Below are 20,155 nucleotides of genomic sequence, written 5' to 3' on the forward strand. Positions count from 1 at the left end.
TAATGCCATTGCTCAAATAAGTCGAAAATACTTTTATAGAAACATTGTCACAAGGTTTGGGGTTCCTTACTCCATCACCACAAACAATGGCACTCAATTTATAGACGTGGGTTTTAGAAAGTTGGTAGCCGACTTGAAAATAAAGCACCAATTCACATCCGTAGAATACCCCCTGGCTAATGGACAAGCAGAAGCCACCAACAAAGTCATACTAGCCGGGTTAAAACAGAGACTACAGGACGCAAAGGGAGCCTAGGCAGAAGAGCTCCCACAAGTCCTATAGGCATATCGGACAACTCCACACTCCACCACAAGGGAATCACCTTTTCGATTGGCTTATGGAATGGAGGCAATGATTCCGGTAGAAGTCGAAGAAGGATCCCTCAGAACGATCCTCTACAGTGAAAAGGCCAACTCCCAACTTCAAAGAAAAGAGCTCGACCTACTTCCAGAAATCCGAGAAAGAGCTCGGATCAGGGAAGAGGCATTAAAGCGCTGAATGGCCTCAAGATACAATTAAAAGATAGTACAGCGAAGTTTTTCCAACAACGATTTCATCCTAATCCGAAATGATATCGGAACAAGTCGACCTAGAGAGGGGAAGCTAGCGGCTAACTGGAAAGGACCCTACCGAGTCACAGAGGTACTGGAAAAAGGCTACTACAGGGTGTCCGAACTCGAGGGGTGAGCGCTACCATGGTCATGGCACGCCTGCAACCTAAGAAGGTATTAGTTAGGAGGTAATAAAAGATCTTAGGTCAAGGTGCACTCTTTTTCCGGAAAAGTTTTTTTAACGAGGCACCGAGTCAAGATCTACAAAATTACCTGATTTAGAAGGGTAAGCACCCACATGTATATATTTTTTCCTATATGCCTATTTTCTATTTTGAATAAAATTTTCCAGATTTTCTACAAAAGTATCTTTACCAAGACGCATTAATCTGAACGCACAAAAATCATCGCCCGATCACGACAAAGCTACAGGTCGGCAAGGTGAAAACTAAATTCACCGCCCGATCATAACAAAGTCGGCAAGGTGAAAACCAAATTCACCGCCCAATCAAGATAAAGCTACAGGTTGACAAGGTGAAGACCAAATTCACCGTCCGATCACGACAAAATCGGCAAGATGAAAAAGCGACAAAAACATATTAATGCAAGAAGTTATAAAAAGTAATCCATAGAAAGAGGCCTGACGAGGTCTGAGAAAAAATGGATTGCTAAAAATAACTTGGGATGGACCGACATGAAGAAGTCGGACCAATCGACCAAAGCGACAAAAAGTTATAAAAAGTAATCCATAGAAAGAGGCCTGACGAAGTCTGAAAAAAATGGATTGCTGAAAATAACTTAGGATGGACCGATATGAAGAAGTCAGACCAGACTTATCAAAGCGACAAAAGTTATAAAAAGTAATCCATAGAAAGAGGCCTGGCCAGCCCTGATTAAAAGTGGATTATTAGAAATAACTTAGAATGGACCAACATAAAGAAGTTGGCCCAAGCCGATTAAAGCTACAAAGTTATAAAACGTAATCCATAAAAAGAGACCCGGCGAGGTCCAACTAAAAATGGATTACTAAAAATAACTCGAGAAGGACCGACATGAAGAAGTCGGACCAATAAGATTAAAGCGATAGAGTTATAAAAAGTAATTCCATAAAAAGAGACCCAGCGAAGTCCAATTAAAAATGGATTACTAGAAATAACCCGAGAAGGTTTGACAAGAGAAGTCGAACAACAGAAGGCGTGCGCTAGAAGGGACACAGCTCAACCCAAAAAGCCACAACCTCATCAAAATTGGTTTACAAGTGTTCTATGAGAATACTAAAAAGAATAGTCGAACAAAGCTAGCTTCAAAGGTCACTTCGACTAAAGCAGGAAATAAACAAATACAAAGGCAATAAAAAAAGAGGTCGGATAGCAAAATCTCTAACACTCTAAAGATTCCAGAAAGTACCAAAAGTTGCGAACAAACATATCAAGAGGAACAAAGCTACTATAATGAAGACTTAGAAGGCCACTCGAAAGTCGACCTCAATAGTTCAAAAGCATTCATTTTTCCTAAATAAAGTTGCTAAGAAAAGCAACTAAAAAGTCAAAAGTCAAACCATTCCAAATTACAAAAAATAGAATTCAAAGACCCACAAGCCGGGCCATAAAACAAATCAATAACTACAAAGGATTCTAAGACTCCCTAGTGGCGGAATCTCGAGGTGAAGGAGGACGAGTTGAAAGCGGGACAGCATCAGTGGTTCCATCCGGCCGGTTCAGGATCGAACATCAAGGTCCGACTCGGGATGGCCGACCTCAGCTGTAGGAATCGGAGAAGTCAGGGCAATAGAAGCTTTGGCTGATGGCGCAGGAGGAGGATCTACATCTTCATCGTCTTCATCTCGGGCAGGGAGGATCTTACCATTCTCCACAATATTGTCCAAATTGAAGAAAGTCAGGTCAAGCTCGAGAGCAAGAACTCGAACCTGAGCCTTTAAATTCTCATAGGCAGCAGTCACACTGTCCACGAGATGGCCCTGGAGCTCAGTATAATCAGCTTGAGCATACTCCAACCTCTCCCTGGTCTCCAGCAACTCGCCATAAGTCCAGACATAGCTCTCCTTATGCTTTTGCGCCATCTCCTCAGCCAAAGTTACAGAAGCCACTGCAGCAGTAGCCCGAGTCTTCTCATTTTCCAAATCTTTCTCCAGCTTTGCCACATTTGCATCAAGTTCATCCTTCAAACCTTTGATCTTATCATACTCCGACTTGGCCTCCTCCATAAAGGCCTTCGTCACATGAACCGAAACACCCTGAGCGGTCCGGATAAGGCTGCTCCCATGTGCGCCATCTTAATGCTACTTCGGGTAATAAAGTCCAGGTGGCGAAGAATGGATACATCATCCGTAGAAAGTTGGCCATAAGGAGCAATTTGATTGTTAACAAACCCTACAGCATCAAAGTCAGGGCATCCAAATCAAAGGGTTCAACAATTCTCTGCCTTTTTAGTGGAGGGCCGATAGTAGGAGAAGAGGTAATACCAGAAGTTGATCGGGGAGAATCAACCAAATAGACCTAAAGAGTTGGGATAATCTTCCTCGGCCCAGGGCCGCCGGAGGTCAGTTTCTTAGGGGGAACCTGAGAAGAACCTTCTCCCACAGCCTGGGCCGAGATATTCTGAGCCGCGGTCGCTTTTCTCGCCTTCTTAAAGGCCTTCATGAAATCATTAGTCTTTACCATCTCTGAAAATACAGCAAAAACCAGAATTGCAAAATGAGAAAGGGATGGATTGACAAAACAAAATAATAAAACAAAACAAAAAAAGCCAGCAAAGAAATTGGCGAACTACCCAATTCAGCCCGGAGAAGTGAGGGGTCCCCTAAAAACTTCTTTGTGTCGAAATGAGGAGGATCCCCCCAATTCTCCTCCAATACACGCACAAAGGCCTGCTCGGCCTCATCCAACATATCCCACGAATATCTAGACACTACCACATTCTTTTGCCAACTTAAGGGGAAGGCCGGCTCATTGTTCTGCTCCAAGAAGAAAGGCCGAGCTCCTTCAACAGCTTGGACCTTGAAAAAATAGTTCTTGAAATTTCTAAAACACTCATCATACATAGAAAAAACTTTCTTTCCCTGAGAGGCTCGGAAAGAAATCCAGGAGGCCTTCTTCTTAGCTATCCAGGCTTTGTCAAGACAAAAAGATAAAGAAAGATAGTTTGAGAAGGTCGGACATCTAATTCCTGACACAACAACTGAAAGATCTTTATGAAACCCCACGAGTTCGGATGGAGTTGGGATGGAGCTACGTTACAGGACCACAACAACTCGGTCTCAAAGGAAGTAAAAAGAATGGTAATGTTCATTTGGCTAGAAAAGTAGTCATAAGCGTAAAAGAATGGACGTTCCCCCTGAGTCAGAGAAGGAAAACAAACCCTCTCGTCAGGGTCAGGCACTACCAACTCGTAATTCTTCTCCTGAGCTCTACTACTACAAATCCTGTGATATTTCCTAAGCTGCACACAGAACTCAGAATCAACCATAGAAACACACATCAAGACGAGGGAGTCCAACCAGTCAGACATGCCCTTGAGGACTTCGGTGGATGTCTCGATAATATTTTTGCGAGAAGACATGGGTCAACTAGTCCTACAGTAAGAAAAAAGGAAAATAGGTTACTAATCAAAATAACTCGGGCAAATGAGGAAACAGCTCGGACAAAAATGAAAGATAAACTCAGATAATAACATGCGAAAGTCAAGCACAGCAGTAAAAAGGGAAAACCCCGGGACCTACAACAAAGACCAGGGGCACCCTTTGGAGGCAATAACAAAGTAAGAGCCCAGGAAAAGAGGGAAAACCACAATCTATGCCACAACATATCCCGAACAAGAAAACAATCCTCCTTCGATAGCGATACTCCGAAAAGAAAGTCACAATTTGCAAAAAAGTCATAAAAAAGTCAGCCATATTTTTACAGTTTATCAACAAAGGAACTTTGTCGCATCTAGAGGAAATCATCCATGCCTCACACAAACAGCAAGAAAACCATCATCATCAACAAAGAAAACATCAAAGCTACAACCTTTCCCACTAGCAGTTTATCATCAAATGTACAGAAGGTTTCCAAAGGACTTTAAAAGTCCCAATTTATCAACAAAATCCGCAAAGACCAAAGCATCGATCAGAGGATACAATCAGAGACAGTAACAATACTCAAATCCCTAAAAAAGCATCAACTACCAGGAAAACGCAAAAAGGTCCATACCGACGATGATCAGAAGCACAAAGATTCAACCTTTTCCAAAGGAGAATCAAGTTTCCCAAAAAACAAGCTCAAGTAAAAATCGAAATTTGGAAAAACTATGCAACATTGAAAGGACATGCATCAAGGTGTAAAGAACGAAGGAAAGTGAACCAACCTGTAAAGCAAGAAAGGCGACAAAGTTCAAAAGCAACAACGAGCCTATATCGAAAATCGCCTTCGGACGGAAGTCAAAAGCTTGGGAGCAAGAGAAAGTGTAGCACCACGAACGAACCAAAAAATGAAAAATGAAGCAAAGCCTTTAGGAATTCAAAACGAAAAATAGATGAGGGAAACGGCAAGAAAAGAGTTAAATGAGCTTTAAAACCCTCGCACGTTTCCAAGAAGAAATGCTAATACCAAAACGTGTGTGGCAGTTAAAAGAGAGCGAGACGAAACCTTCCGCATTCAAAGCCACTAAAAAGAAGTTCAACAAAAAACCAACAAAGAATGCTCGAGCTCGTCTTCTCCAAAAGAGTTCAAAAGTCGGCCAAAAGACACGACCTCAGAAGAAAGACCAAGCTCATGTGATAAACCGCTATTTTACGGTTTATCTTGTACTCAATTGAGTGGATTTTATCAATCTTTCATACACTTGTTCATACAAAATGCATGGCATTACATTTTCCTTCTTGATTTTGTGCTAGGATTGAAAACATGCTTCTTTGGCCTTATATTTGCTAATATTAATCCTCTCTTATTACCATTAGATGCCGTGATATGTTTGTTAAGTGATTACAGGAATTACAGGGCAGGAATGGCTTAGAGGATGGAAAGGAAGCATGAAAAAGTGGAAGTAATACAAGAAATTGAAGGAATTGCTGAGCTGTCCAACCTGACCCTCTCGCACTAAAACGGTCATAACTTGAGCTACGAAGGTCCAAATGAGACGGTTCTAGTTGCGTTAGAAAGCTAACATCTGGGGATTTAAAATGATATATAATTTTTCATAGTGGTCATAAATCTAGGCGACGCGCACGTGTGATTCACGCACACGCATCACAGTGACAAAAAACCAGCGTGGCAGATTTCGCCCCCAGCGATTTCTGGGCTGTTTCTGGCCCAGTTTGCGGCCCAGAAAACACAGATTAGAGGCTATAAAGTGAAAAAAATCTATTCATTCATGAGAGAACTTGGATATTTACATAATTTTAGGTTTTATATGTAGTTTCTAGAGGGGGAGGCTCTCTCCTCTTTCTTAGATTTTAGGATTAGGATTTCTCTTAGTTTTAGGATTGTTTCTTCATTCCAGGTTCAATATTCATTTACTTTAATTTCTCTTCTACCTTTATTTGTTCTATTACCTTAGTTTGTTTATTTTTCCAATTTATTTTATGGATTCCTATGTTTAATTTGATTTTCTATTTAATATAATTTGAGGTATTTTAAATTTATGATTGCTTTCTTTTTTATTTATTATATAAATTATTTGGATTTTTCCTCTTTTGGCTTTGGTTGAGTAATTGGTGACACTTGAGTTGTCAAACTCAGCTGTTGATTGAAAATTAGAATTTGCTGATTGATTTGGATCCCTCTAAAGCTAGTCTTTCCATAGGAGTTGACTAAGACTTGAGGAATCAAGTTGATTGGTCCACTTGACTTTCCTTTATTTAGTAAGGGTTAACTAAGTGGAAGCAATAAATAATTCTCATCACACCTGATAAGGATAACTGGGATGGAATTTTCAGTTCTCATACCTTGCCAAGAGTTTTTATAGTTAGTTTGTTTCCATTGCCATTTACCATTGTTGCTTTCTATCTTATACAAAAACCCCAAAATATACCTTTCCATAACCAATAAAAAATACACCTCCCTGCAATCCCTTGAGAGACGACCCGAGGTTTAAATACTTCGGTTATAAATTTTATTGGGTTTTGTTACTTGTGACAACCAAAATTTTGTACGAAAGGATTTTTATTGGTTTAGAAACTATACCTAGAACGCGATTATATTTGTGAATTTTTTTTACTAGCAGAAAGTCCTCTCGTCATCAAGCAGGGGCACTGTTCGTGCCCTGGGTCGAGTTGTATGACCCGGGTTGATAGAAGACAAGTCGACCGACCTCTTCAGGTCAGGATCACCCGACCTCTTTCCAAAGAGTTCGGCCAAATCGCTACAAAGGCCTAAGTAGGCCCAAACAAAGGAACACGGCTGATAGACCGCTATTTTGTGATTCATATTGTATTTAATTGTGTGGTTTTATCAAGTCTTTGCACACTTATTCATATGATTTGCATGTATTTATAATTCCTTCCTAAAAATATTCTATGATTGAAAACTTGCTTCCTAAAGACCTTTTAGTTGTATATTTTTATCTTCCTTCGTACCATTCGATGTCATGTTCTGTGTGTTAAGTGTCTCAAGCTTCATAGGGCAGGAATGGCATAAAAAATGAAGAGGAAGCGTGCAAAAGTGGAAAGAACACAAGGAATGAGGAGATGACCAGTGAGAAGTCACGCGGTCGCATGCCTCACACGACCGCGCGAAATGAAAGAAATCACAGTGACGCGCTCGCATGCCTGACGCGACCGCGCGGATTGGAAGCTGCACGAACGACGCGCACGCGTGGTACGAAAAACGCTGAGTGACGCGAATGCGTGGACAACGCGGCCGTGTGACGTGCGCGATCTGCAGAATTACAAAAGTCGCTGGCACATATTCTGTGCCACATTTCAACCCAGTTTTCGGCCCAGAAATACATATTAGAGCCAGGGAACATGCATAGACAACAACAACAATTCATTCCGCATAATTTTAAGTTTTTAGATTTGATTTTACTTCTCTCCTAAGTTTTCTCTCTTTAACATTCATAAAATTAGGATTTTAAGATTTTTGGCTTTAGCTTTTGAGAATAGTCTACCTCCGGTACTGGTCATCATAGTTTGTTATTTACTTTTCATTTACTCTTCCATATTCTTATTTTTTCCAGAGTTGACATTGGATTATTTTCATAGTTTATTAATGCAAAACTATTTTTATTTTTAATTAATCTCTTTCATCATTATTTATTATGTCTCTTCTTATTTCCCCTATTGATCTTTTGAAGTTTACATTTATAATGATGGAGTAGTTCCCCAACTTGATTGGGAGTTGATTAAAAGGAGAACCTTGAGTTGGAATACTCAAGAGTTCAATTGTAATTGGTTCATTGTTGGTTGGCTTGTTAGTCACTAACTCTAATCCTTCCCAAGGGAGAGGATTAGGACTTGTGAATAGAAGTTGACTTTTAATTTGACTTTCCCTCATTCGTTGAGGGTTAACTAAATGAAAACAATGACTAATTATTAATTGATCTTGATAAAATTCCAACAAGGATAGAACTTCCAATTAATCTTCTCCCGGTCAAGATTTTATTTAAATTATTTAAATTCTCTAATTTATTTTTCTGTTCATCAAATTCAAAACCCCTTTTGAAAACCTCTGATTGATAAAATAGCACATCTTCCTGCAACTCGTTAGGAGCGACCTGGGACTCATACTCCCAGTATTTTATTTCTAAAATTTGTGACAACCCTTTTTTCAAAATTGACAAGTGAATTTTTGCCGGTTAAGAACTGTACTCACAACGCCATTTTCCTAATTAATTCTTAATCTGCCAATTTCCGTCCACGTCAATTTTTGGCGCCGTTGCCGGGGAGTTGCAATAGTGTGCTAATTTATTGATTGGAATTTATTTAATTGCATTTTGCTTTTTATTTTGTTACTATGAGCTGCATGTTTCTTTCATTAAATGACGCGTTCACTTCCTGATCCAAGCTTGCCAGTATTTGACCCTGAGATTGAAAGAACTATTTCACGTATAAGGCAAGCTCGGCATCGGTTAGTCCTCTCCGATGACGAATCTGAAATGTCATCTAAGGGAGAAACAAGCTCCCCCTCTACTGATCCAGTTGATTCACGTGCAGGTGACATGGCAGCACCTAGGAGAGTTACTATCCAGGAGGCTGGAGCCCCTGATTTTATACTACAACCATTCCAGGCATGCCACCCAGCAGTGGCTGTGGACTTTGAAATAAAGATTGCACTACTCAACTTAATGCCCAAGTTTCATGGTAAAGAGCTTATCAAGCACCTTAGGGATTTTCAGACAGCTTGTTCTACTGTTAAGCGTGATGGTACTGACGACACTTCTATTCTGCTGAAGGCTTTCCCATCTCTCTTGAGGGGAAGGCAAAAGAGTGGTACTACACTCAACCCGGAGCAACTGTTTCTAACTGGGATACACTTAGAAGAGAATTTTTGGAGAAATTCTTTCCAGCTGAGGTTACCGATAAACTAAGAAAAGACATTTCCATGATCATTAAGGACGAATCTGAGACTCTCTACGAATATTGTGAGCGCTTCAATAATCTTCTGAAAGCATGTCCCCACCATATGATTGACAATATAGTGTTGCTCGGCTACTTTACACAGGGCATGAAATCTCAAGATAAGACCACATTGGAAGGTTCTAGCAATGGGTCTATGAAAAAGTACAAGACTACGAAAGAAGCATGGCAATTGATTAGCGACTTAGCTGAATCTACTAGGAATCACAAGCAGAAACAAAGTCGGTCAAGAGCTGTTGCAGAGGTATCCTCTAGCAAAGAGACTGCTGCTATAACTCAGAGCTTATGTGAAATGACCAACTTACTGAAGCAAATGCAATTGAGTCAACAACAAGCTTAGCAAGTTCAGCCTTTTCCACCACAACACAGCCAACAGTTGGTTCCACAAAGAGTATGTGGGATCTGTGCCGATTACAGTCATTATACTGATGAGTGTCCGCAACTCCAACATGAAGACCACACTATGGCAGTCACTCATAACTTCTATGACCGCCCCAATCAAGGGTACAATCAGGTGGCAGCTACAACCATGGATGATAGGATAACCCCAACCAAGGTTGGAGGAATAATCATAACAGAGGAGGCAGAGATAACAATGGAAACTAGAGGTGGAATAAGAATAACAACTTCAGGCAGCAGAATCAGAATCAGGCCTACAGAGCACCTCATCTAAGGCAGCCTCAAGCATCTCAGCAAACCCCTCAGATCACTTACCCCTCTTCATCTCCCAATGATGAGTTACTACAATCTATTGATTGGAGATAGCAGGCCATGAAAAATAACCTTACTTCTACTCTAAATGGTCTGAACTCTACCTTGCAAGCCCTTGTCTCACAGATTGGATCACTGAATAACTTTAACAACCAGTCCTCATGCTCTGGTGGACTCCCCTCTCAACCATTACCCAACCCCAAGGGTGGCATCTATGCCATTACCCTGAGATCTGGAACCACACTGCAAGAGAGGAATATAGAGAAATCAAGCCCATCAGAACACGCCCCAGCTGTGGACACGGTTGAGGTAGAGGATGTTGAAGAAGAAGATGAAGCACAAGGCGTGGCTGAAGCAGAAGCAGCCCAATCAAGGAGTGCAGAACCCCAGCAAGCTGAAGCTATAAAAGACGCCACTCCTATTCCATTTCCATACCTTGTTAAGAAGCCCAGGAAGCATATGGAACTTGATCCCAAAATGGTAGAGATCTTCAAAAAGGTTGACGTAACTGTTCCCCTTTTTTATGTTATTCAGCAAGTGCCTAAATATGCAAAGTTTCTAAAAGAATTGTGCATACATAAAGATAAAATTAATGAATTAGAAACTATTCCTTTAGGTAGTTCTATATCTGCTTTAATGGGAAATATACCTGAAAAATGTAGTGACCCAGGTCCATGCATGGTTAACTGTACTATTGGAGGTGTGATATTTTCTGACTGTATGTGTGATTTAGGAGCATGCGTGAGTATTATGCCCTTGTCTATATATAATGCTTTAAGGCTCCCTCCCTTAAAAAGGTCGGCAGCTCATTTTGTGTTAGCAGATAAAAGCATTATCACAGTGGTTGGAATTGCTGAAGATGTATTAGTGAGCATTAAGGGGCTCACGTTTCCCATTAACTTTTATATCCTGGAGATGCCCCAAAATAACTCAAGGAGACCTTCGTCAATCCTGCTTGGTAGACCATTTTTGAAGACTTCAAAATTCAAGCTGGATGCCTTTTCGGGTACCTATTCCTTTGAGGTAGATGGCAGAACAGTAAGCTTCAATCTAGATGAAGCTATGAAGCATCCTCCAGAAGATCACTCCATATTCAAATGTGACATCATTGTTGAAATTATAGCTGCAACCCACCAGGAAGAAATGGAAGAGAGTCACCTGGAGCAAGATCCAAGTGTGGGGACACCCTTTGAACATACTGAAGATTCATCACCATTTTCACCAGCCCCAGAAAATCCAGAACCAAACCATGAGTGGAAAATGGAATTAAATCCCCTTCTTCCACACCTCAAATATGCGTACCTTGAGGACAAGCAGAAGTTTCCAGTTATCATTGCAAGGGAGCTCACTTCCCAACAAGAAGAATAATTGCTTAGTGTATTGAGGACGCATAAGAAAGCAATTGGATGGAGCTTGGCAGATATAGTAGGCATCAGCCCTCAAGTTTGTGAACATAGAATATTCTTAGAAGAAGGAGCAAAGTCTGTCCGTCAACCTCAGAGAAGATTGAACCCCACCATCTTAGAAGTTGTCAAGAAGGACGTAACCAAACTACTTGAAGCAGATATCATTTATCCCATTTCAGATAGCGAATGGGTCAGCCCAGTCCAAGTGGTACCCAAGAAGTCTGGAGTCACAACAATAAGGAATGAGCAAGGAGAACTTCTGATAACCAGAGTGCAGAACGCATGGAGAGTTTGCATTGACTACAGGCGTCTCAACTAAGCCACTCGCAAGGATCATTATCCCTTTCCATTCATTGATCAGATGCTTGATCGCCTATCAGGTAAATCTCACTACTATTTTTTAGATGGTTATACAGGTTATTTTTAAATCCATATAGCTCCTGAAGATCAAGAAAAGACTACTTTTACATGTCCTTTTGGGACTTATGCTTATAAAAGAATACCCTTTGGCTTGTGCAATGCACCAGCTACTTTCCAAAGGTGCATGATGAGTCTTTTCTCTGATCTCATTGAGACTTATATGGAAGTTTTTATGGATGACTTTAGCGTTTATAGTGATTCATTTACCCTTTGCTTGGATAGCTTATCTAAAGTATTGGACAGGTGTGATAGCTCAAACCTCGTTTTAAATTTTGAAAAGTGTCATTTTATGGTAAAACAAGGTATTGTTCTAGGACATGTTGTTTCTGATACTGGTATCTCTGTAGACCCAGCAAAGGTGGATGTTATTTCTAGTTTACCTTACCCCTCCTTTGTGAGGGAAGTCCGTTCATTCCTTGGCCATGCAGGTTTTTACAGGAGATTCATTAAGGACTTCAGTAAGGTAGCACTACCCTTATCCAGACTACTGTAGAAAGATATTAAGTTCGAGTTCAGTGAGGATTGCAAACAAGCGTTTGATAAGCTAAAGACCGCCTTGACTCAAACTCCGATTGTGAGGGGACCAGACTGGAGTCAACCATTTGAAATCATGTGTGATGCCTCCAATCATGTAGTAGGAGCATCACTAGCTCAACATGAAGGTAACGACCCTTTTGTAATTGCTTATGCATCTAAGACTTTAGATGCTGCTCAATCTAATTACACTACAAATGAAAAAGAGCTTCTAGCTATCATTTTTGCTCTGAATAAATTTCGAGCCTACTTACTTGGTACTAAGGTAGTAGTGTACTCAAACCATGCAGCTCTAAAATATTTATTAGCTAAAAGGGAGTCTAAACCAAGGCTAATACGTTGGATGCTACTGCTGCAAGAATTTGATCTGGAAATTAAAGATAGGAGTGGTAACCAAAATTTAGTGGCTGACCATTTAAGTCACCTTGAGCACATTAAAGATGACTCCATTCCTATCAATGATAATTTCCCATTTGATAGCTTACAGGCAGTATCTGATGTAGCCCCAAGGTATGCACCTGTAGCTAATTATCTAGTTAGCCATACTTTTCCTCCTAATTTTACTAAGCATCAGAGAGACAAGTTGAAAAGCGAGTCCAAATACTATGTATGGGATGACCCATATCTATGGAGGTGTGGTGTTGACCAGGTAATTAGACGGTGTGTACTTCAATCAGAATTTCAGTCCATTTTAGAGGCCTGCCACTCATCTGAGAGTGGAGGACATTTTGGCCCTCAACGAACTGCTAGAAAAGTTTTAGACTGTGGATTCTGGTGGGCTACTCTTTTTAAAGATGCTGCTAACCTTTGTAAATCTTGTCCTCCATGCCAAAGGGTTGGTAATATATCCCAGAGGGATGAAATGCCTCAACAAATTATGCTTTTCTGTGAAATTTTTGACGTTTGTGGCATTAACTTCATGGGTCCATTTCCAAATTCTAATGGCCACCTTTATATACTGTTAGCTGTAGATTATGTTTCTAAATGGGTGGAAGCAATTCCTACCCGTACTGATGATGCTAACACTATTGTTTCCTTTGTTAGAAACCATATTATTTTAGGGTGGCAAAGTCCGACTTTTAGAAGAGATGCTGCCGAATTTTTATAAAATTTAAAGTCTCTATTGAAGTAAATATCTAGAAAGATTTGGTTTTAAACATGGTACATTTAAAATACAACATATAAATTACTCAAAGTCATACAATATATAAAATACTCAAAGTCATACAATATATAAAATACTCAAAGTCATACACTAAATCGAGTAACCGCTAAGGCAGGAGCTCTATTGCGTTGTAGCACCCGGGTTACTTGGCCCACCACGGTGACGACATCTACTACGACTGTGGCCCTCGGCCCCGCATTGCTTACATCGCCTAGGACCACGCAACATCCGAGTGTCCATCTCATTCAAGAACCGGGTCATCCTTGGCCGACCTTTGGATACCCGTCTTAGGAATGGATTACCTACGAATCGAGGTCCATGATAAACTGGCCATGTTGACGGATTCCCGAGTGGCCTAAACCTAACCCTGTACACTCGTCGAATCTGGTCCATCTTGTAGACATCATGTACATACAGTTGCCAATCAAGACGTTGGTTTGCACAACAAGCAAACACATGTCGGCACGGAAGCCGGTCAACTTGGAACTCACCACAGTCACACCTTTGTTGACGGAGGTCCACTGTATACTCCACACCACTAGGACACTCACGCACTTCGAATACCTCATTCTGTCGGTCAAAGCAACTAACTTGGATGTTACCTGCTGCCAGCTGATTTGCATGTAGTTTGGAGGTTACATGCTCAGAGAACACATGTCCTTCATTAATTCGAGCCTCAGCCTCGGCTCTTTTTCGGGTGAACAATTCATTAAGCCTGTAAAATGTTGCCTTAACTAGTGCAGTGACTGGAAGATTGCGAGCCCCTTTCAATACCGAGTTGATGCATTCTACTAGATTGGTTGTCATATGACCCCATCGATATCCCCCATCAAATGCCAAGGCATACTGCTCACGCGGAATTCGATCCAGCCAGTTGGTATAAGCCTCACCTCGCTCACGTAACCGACCGTAACGCGTCTCGTACTCGCGAACTGTCCGCGAGTATCCTGTCACATAAAAATGGGCCCACCATAAGAAACGTTCATCACAATAACTGAGTCCAGGAGTAAATGTAACAGTAAATTTCATACCGATGTTGACGATTAGCTTCTGCAGATACGGAGCCTTGAATTTCCTCAGAAAGTTGGACTCTATGTGTCTGATGCAAAACATGTGGAATGCTCTGGGAGGAGACCACGCTCCGTGACTACGAGCAATAGCAGACCTAATGGAGTCGTGTCGATCGGAGATAAGACCCACACCGTCACGTGTCACAACATGCTGTCGCAAGTTACTGAGAAAAAAGTGCCAAGCCTCAGATGTCTCTCCCTCCACTATGGCAAATGCAATCGGCACGATGTTATTGTTGCCATCCTGTGAGACTGCAACCAACAAACAACCCTTGTACTTTCCATACAAATGAGTTCCGTCTACCTGCACTATTGGCTTGCAATGTCTGAAGGCTCTAATACAAGGGTAATAACTCCAGAAGACTCGGTTTAGCACACGAATATTAGGAACCAAGTCATCTCCCTGGTACGCAGGCATTGTTTCAAAATGAACAACTGCGTGTGGCTCCTTGTGACACATTGCCTCAAACCATATCGGCAAGGCTTCGTACGAAGCTTCCCACCCTCCGAAAATTGACTCCACTGCCTTCTGTTTAGCCAACCATGCTTTGCGATAACTAATGGTGTAGTTAAACTTTGACTGTACTTCCGCAATCACTGATTTCACCCTAATAGACGGGTCAACTTCTACCAACGGCTTTATTGCTTCTGCAATTGTGTTGGAATCTAGCTTCGAATGATCTTGAGAAATGGTGGCCCTAGTACAGGTGTGACTACCGTTGTACCTCCTTATCTCCCAGCAGAACTTTCTGGACATTTTGCTCACCCTTATCAGCCAATCACATCCTGCACCATACTGGGTGCATTTAGCATAGAATGTCGTCGGTTCTGACTCATGCACCCGATAATCCACTCCTCTGCGGATTGTATAATCTTTCATCGCCTTAATTACTGCCTCCCTAGAACTGAATTCCATCCCCACAGTAAATTCACCATCCGGCATAAGGGGAAGCTCTGCTGCAATAACATCACAAATTTTAGAGTAGTCAGAACTAATAATGTAACAAACTAATAAGCACAGAACAATGGAAAACGTACTTTTCCAAACCGAACCGGTTATCGAACCGGCCGGTCGTCATCGAACCGGCCGGTTCGGTCCAACGGGTCGGTTCGGTCCAATAAAACCGGTCCGGTGCAACCTTTAACTCATACGCTAACATTCTGCTATTTGGACCGGCCGATCCGATCTAGATGGCCGGTCCTGTCAAATCGGTCAATTTGGTAGACCGAAATGGTGCGGTTTGACCGGCAGGTCCGGTCTGGTCGAACCGGCCGGTCTGGTCTGGGCAAACAGTCCGGTCCGGTCGAACCAACCACCCCTGTCTTAAACAATTACTAATTACATGCTATATTTTGCCTATTTACCCTTGTCTTAAGTATTTGTCCTAAACAAATAACCCATGCACAAATCATACTATCACAAATCTTAACTTAAACTAACGACGCACCTGCATTTAAATATTGAGGATACTCCGGTGCATGCATGGCATCCAAATCCAACGACCGCATAAAACTTGGCTCCACAAACGGCTGCTGATTTGCTAGTGCATTTGCCACGTCCGCTACATCTGCCACCATAGCCTCGTCAGCTTCATCTTCGTTTCCACCTGGATCAACGACCTCATAGTTACTTTCGAAGTCTTCTTCACTATCACTGTTGTACTCTTCTAATTCAATATCTCGGTCCGCTGCAGATTGCTCGAACTCGATATACAATTCGATAAACGTCATTCGCGACCGACTTTCAAGATACACTGAAAACATTTCTTGCATGCTCGCCTCGTCGGTCACGTATTTCGTTTGAAATTGCACGAACCCACCAAAGACAGATATAGGATATCTATACAGAATACACGACACTCTCCTAGATATTTCAAAATCCATCTTCTCACATATGATCCCTTTTAATTCTTCAAATGACAGTGTGAATGGAATAACAATATCTAACGGATTATCACACACAAATTTCACTCCTTCTGATGTTTGTAATAAAATATGGCCATCATAATATACTTTTAACCTTACTCTATCATCCATGATAATAGAGAAGAAGAGATCTACAAATAGAGAAGAAAAGATATGCAAAGAGGAGATGTAGAGAGTTGTAGCAACCAAGGAGAAGAATGATATGAGCTGCTTAAATTCAGTTGGTGCATCTATATATATATACCACACCCAAATCGGACCATCCGACCGGATGTAGGCCCATTCGATTTTTTAAGAACAAAAAAATCGGACGGTCCGATTACCAGAAAGCCCGCCCAAAAAATTTTCCTTACCCAAAATCGGTAGGTCCGATTTGGTGATAAAAATTTTTGAAAATAGCCCTCAAATCAGTTGGTCCGATTTCCTTAGGCAAAACAAATCATCTTCAGCGCCCACAAATCGGACGGTCCGATTTGTGACTGCAAGAAATTGGACCGTCCGATTTCTCCCCCTCCGCTGACCGCCGTCACAGCCTGGTTAAACACCACTAACCTCCATAACCGGGTGTTACACCACACCGTGCATCATATCCGAAAAAAATAGCCTACATACATACATATATCCGTTTCTTTATGCACTTTTGATTTGTTTCTTGAAAAAGTAGTTTTGTATCATAAGAACGTGCCAAGGAATAGAGCTGTTACTGTTATTGTTACTATTACAGGTGACCATATTTATCATGTCAATACTAATCAGTTATGTTTATGTTTGCATCGTTGTTCGAGAAAGCTATCAAGTTATGAGAACATCATCAGTCAATATTGTCTGTGCCAAACTCAAATTAAAGAGCATGAATATTAATAGTTTAATATTACTTTCTTTTTAATATCTCTATTGTTTCTGTAAGATTTTGGGTTTTCGCAATCTGCATTGCATAGCTTTTTATTTTATTTTATTTTTCTCTCAAAAAGTTGTTTATTAGGTCCGTTATCAATTACCAATTGGAGTAATATTTGAAAATTAAAAATATTCCGTATATATTAAAATTTAATCATTAAATTAATTATTATACGTTTACATATTTTTATTGTATATTTTAGGATGTATTTAATTTATATTTTATTTCATTTTTATTCATAATTTTATAAAAAAATAATGAAACAATAAAATTTTAATTTTAATTTTTTCTGAAAATTTTAAAAATTAAAAATACTGAAAATAAAAATAAAAATAGAAACATAAACCAAATGCATATTTGAAATTAGTAAAATTGATTTCAACATATTATATGTTAACCATTTTTAGAATTTTTCTTTTATAAATAAAATAAGATTTTAAGTTTTATTATTGCTATATTACAATTTTTAAGCTGCTTTAAGTTATTCTCTCCTTTAGTATTCTATATATCGTTTTGAAAATTAAGTGACAAAAATAACACTCAAACAAAATAAAATGTTGTATTTATTCTTGTACATACTACCAAATATAAATATGTATTCATATTTTTCACCCACACGTAGTTAACTACTTTTTTCACCAAAGCAAACAAATTATTCTTTTTATAATTTGACATATTCCTTTATACGGTTATGCCGCTCTGCCAACTGCAGTTCAATCGAAATGTTCGTAATGGATTACCGTAATTCATTGATAAAAATATTATAAAATACCGACTTAATAAATAAAAAAAATTTAAAAATTATTTTTTTTATAAAATTAAGAGTGAGACTCAAATTTAAAATCTGTATGTAAAAAGAAAAAAACTATGTTATTTAAATTATAACTCTTTTATTCAAATATAAAATTTAAGGCAATATAACTAATTAACTATCAATTATATATGGTATACCTTAAACCAATATTTACACCACATTTTCCTTCATGTTAGAAAAGGAAAAAGAAAAACTTGGATATACCAATGCGTTGTTTGGGAAGTAAGTTACATCACATGAGATTGAGATGTGGTAAAGTGAGGTGCATTGTGTCTGAGGCTGTTCCCTCACACACTCCCAAAAGAATATGAAAAGCAGAAATAAAAGTTATGAGGAATATGGAATATCAGCCGCGGCAACCTAGTGTAAAATCTGACAATTCGTGTAAATATTTGAGTTATTGAGGTTAAATCTTTTCCAAATGAAAAAACAAAAAGGAAAAAACAAACGTTAAATTAAAGCAGAGTCCAAGCTAAGTCTTCTCTGGTCTCATATCTCAAAGCAACAGTAATCACTAATCAGTGAGACAGAGTAACTATCATATCCATCTGCAGGATATTCAATCTTCTTGGGATTATTGCATCTATGGCAACATCCTAGAATAAAAAAGGAATAAATCATTATTTATATTTGAAAAAATAAAATAGAAATAACTTTAATAATAAAAATTATAAATTAATTTAACAAAATTAATCCAATTCTTAACAAATATAAAATTAATTTATTTTATTTTTTATGAACTAAAATATCAATTATTAAATTTTTTATATTAAAATAATAGTTTTTCAGAATGAAAAATTATGTGCATGTTGTTTATCACATATCTATGGTTAGGAAAACCATGTATTTAAAACAAATAACATAGAAAATCTAAATATAACTCATGCAATAGAAATAATTCTATGTTTTCAATAAATCATATAGATAATTAAAAATTACAAAATATAGTGTTATTTATATAAAAAAATTTATAATAAAAATTTAAATATTTTATTGGTCTTTATAATTTTATTAAATTTATAATTAAATTTTTATATTTTTTAACGAGATCTTTATACTATTTTTAGTTTTGTAATTAAGTCATTATCAATACAAAAAATGTTAGAATTAACGAAATATTTTTTCAAAAATTAAAAATTTAATTAGATCTTTTTTGAAAGAAATATTCTATTAATTTTAATACTTTAGATATGAAAATGACTTAATTATAAAATTAAAAATAATATAAAAATTCAATTAAAAAATATAAAATTTAATTATAAATTTAATAAAATTACATGAGCTAATAGAATAATTAAATCTATAATAAAATAAAAATAAAAATAAAAATATAACATCCATTACATTATTAATTTGCTACCGTACTAAAACAATTAGAACATAATATTAGAAGTTGCCGTAACGAACTATAAGATTTTGAAAAAACTATCACCACAAAAATTAGTTTATATGATAAAAGAATTCAAATTTTATGTGACTCTTTTTTAAGTGTTGATTCTTGGTATGAGATTCTTTTTTAGATATTAATCCTCTAAGACTAATAATATATAGTATTTTTTTTAAGAGTCGGCATTTTAATGGCTCTACTCTGTGACACTTTATTCATTGACATTTTTCTTGGTCTTTTGATGGTAAAAATTCTCTGAAAATAGTTCTTTTTGGTTGGCCAACTCTTCACGAAAACACTAATATTATAATAAATGGATAAGTATTGTTTTGGTTTCTAAGGTTTATGGTCAAAATTAAATTTGTTTCTAATCTTATTTTTTATTTAAAATCGACCTCAACGTTTTATTTTATATTAAATTCGTCTTTTCAACATTTTTCGAACAAAAATATCCTTATATTTTTTTTAGCCTAATCCCACCGTTCACCACCACCACCACATTTATTACCAGCAATCATTCCTCTTCTCATATCTCACCATCACCACCACCTTTATTACCGGCAATCATTCCTCTTTTCATATCTATTCATTTTAATCCATCAACAATAACAACACAATATAATATAACATTCAAATTTAAAAATTCATCATCAACAACATAACATTCAAATTCAAAAATAATATCAACACTCTCATT

The 20,155-nt window shown here is 38.4% G+C and overlaps 1 protein-coding gene across 1 annotated transcript; it reads right to left on the minus strand.

Moving 5' to 3' along the window:
- Positions 1–13,483: 13,483 nt before the first annotated feature.
- Positions 13,484–15,512, minus strand: LOC130949478 (uncharacterized). Its single transcript, XM_057878186.1, has 2 exons — positions 15,472–15,512; positions 13,484–15,425 (listed from the first exon to the last, which is right to left on the minus strand). Exons 1-2 carry the CDS (start codon positions 15,510–15,512, stop codon positions 13,484–13,486), a joined length of 1,983 nt encoding a protein of 660 aa, XP_057734169.1.
- Positions 15,513–20,155: the final 4,643 nt, after the last annotated feature.

The sequence above is a fragment of the Arachis stenosperma genome, chromosome 9 (assembly GCF_014773155.1).
Source record: "Arachis stenosperma cultivar V10309 chromosome 9, arast.V10309.gnm1.PFL2, whole genome shotgun sequence".
NCBI lineage: Eukaryota > Viridiplantae > Streptophyta > Magnoliopsida > Fabales > Fabaceae > Arachis > Arachis stenosperma.

Coding starts and splice junctions, on each gene's coding strand:
- LOC130949478 (XM_057878186.1), bottom strand. CDS start 15,512: ATGACGACCGGCCGGTTCGATAACCGGTTCGGTTTGGAAAA. Junction 15,426..15,471: donor AACCGGTTCGGTTTGGAAAA/GTACGTTTTCCA, acceptor TTACATTATTAG/TTCTGACTACTCTAAAATTT.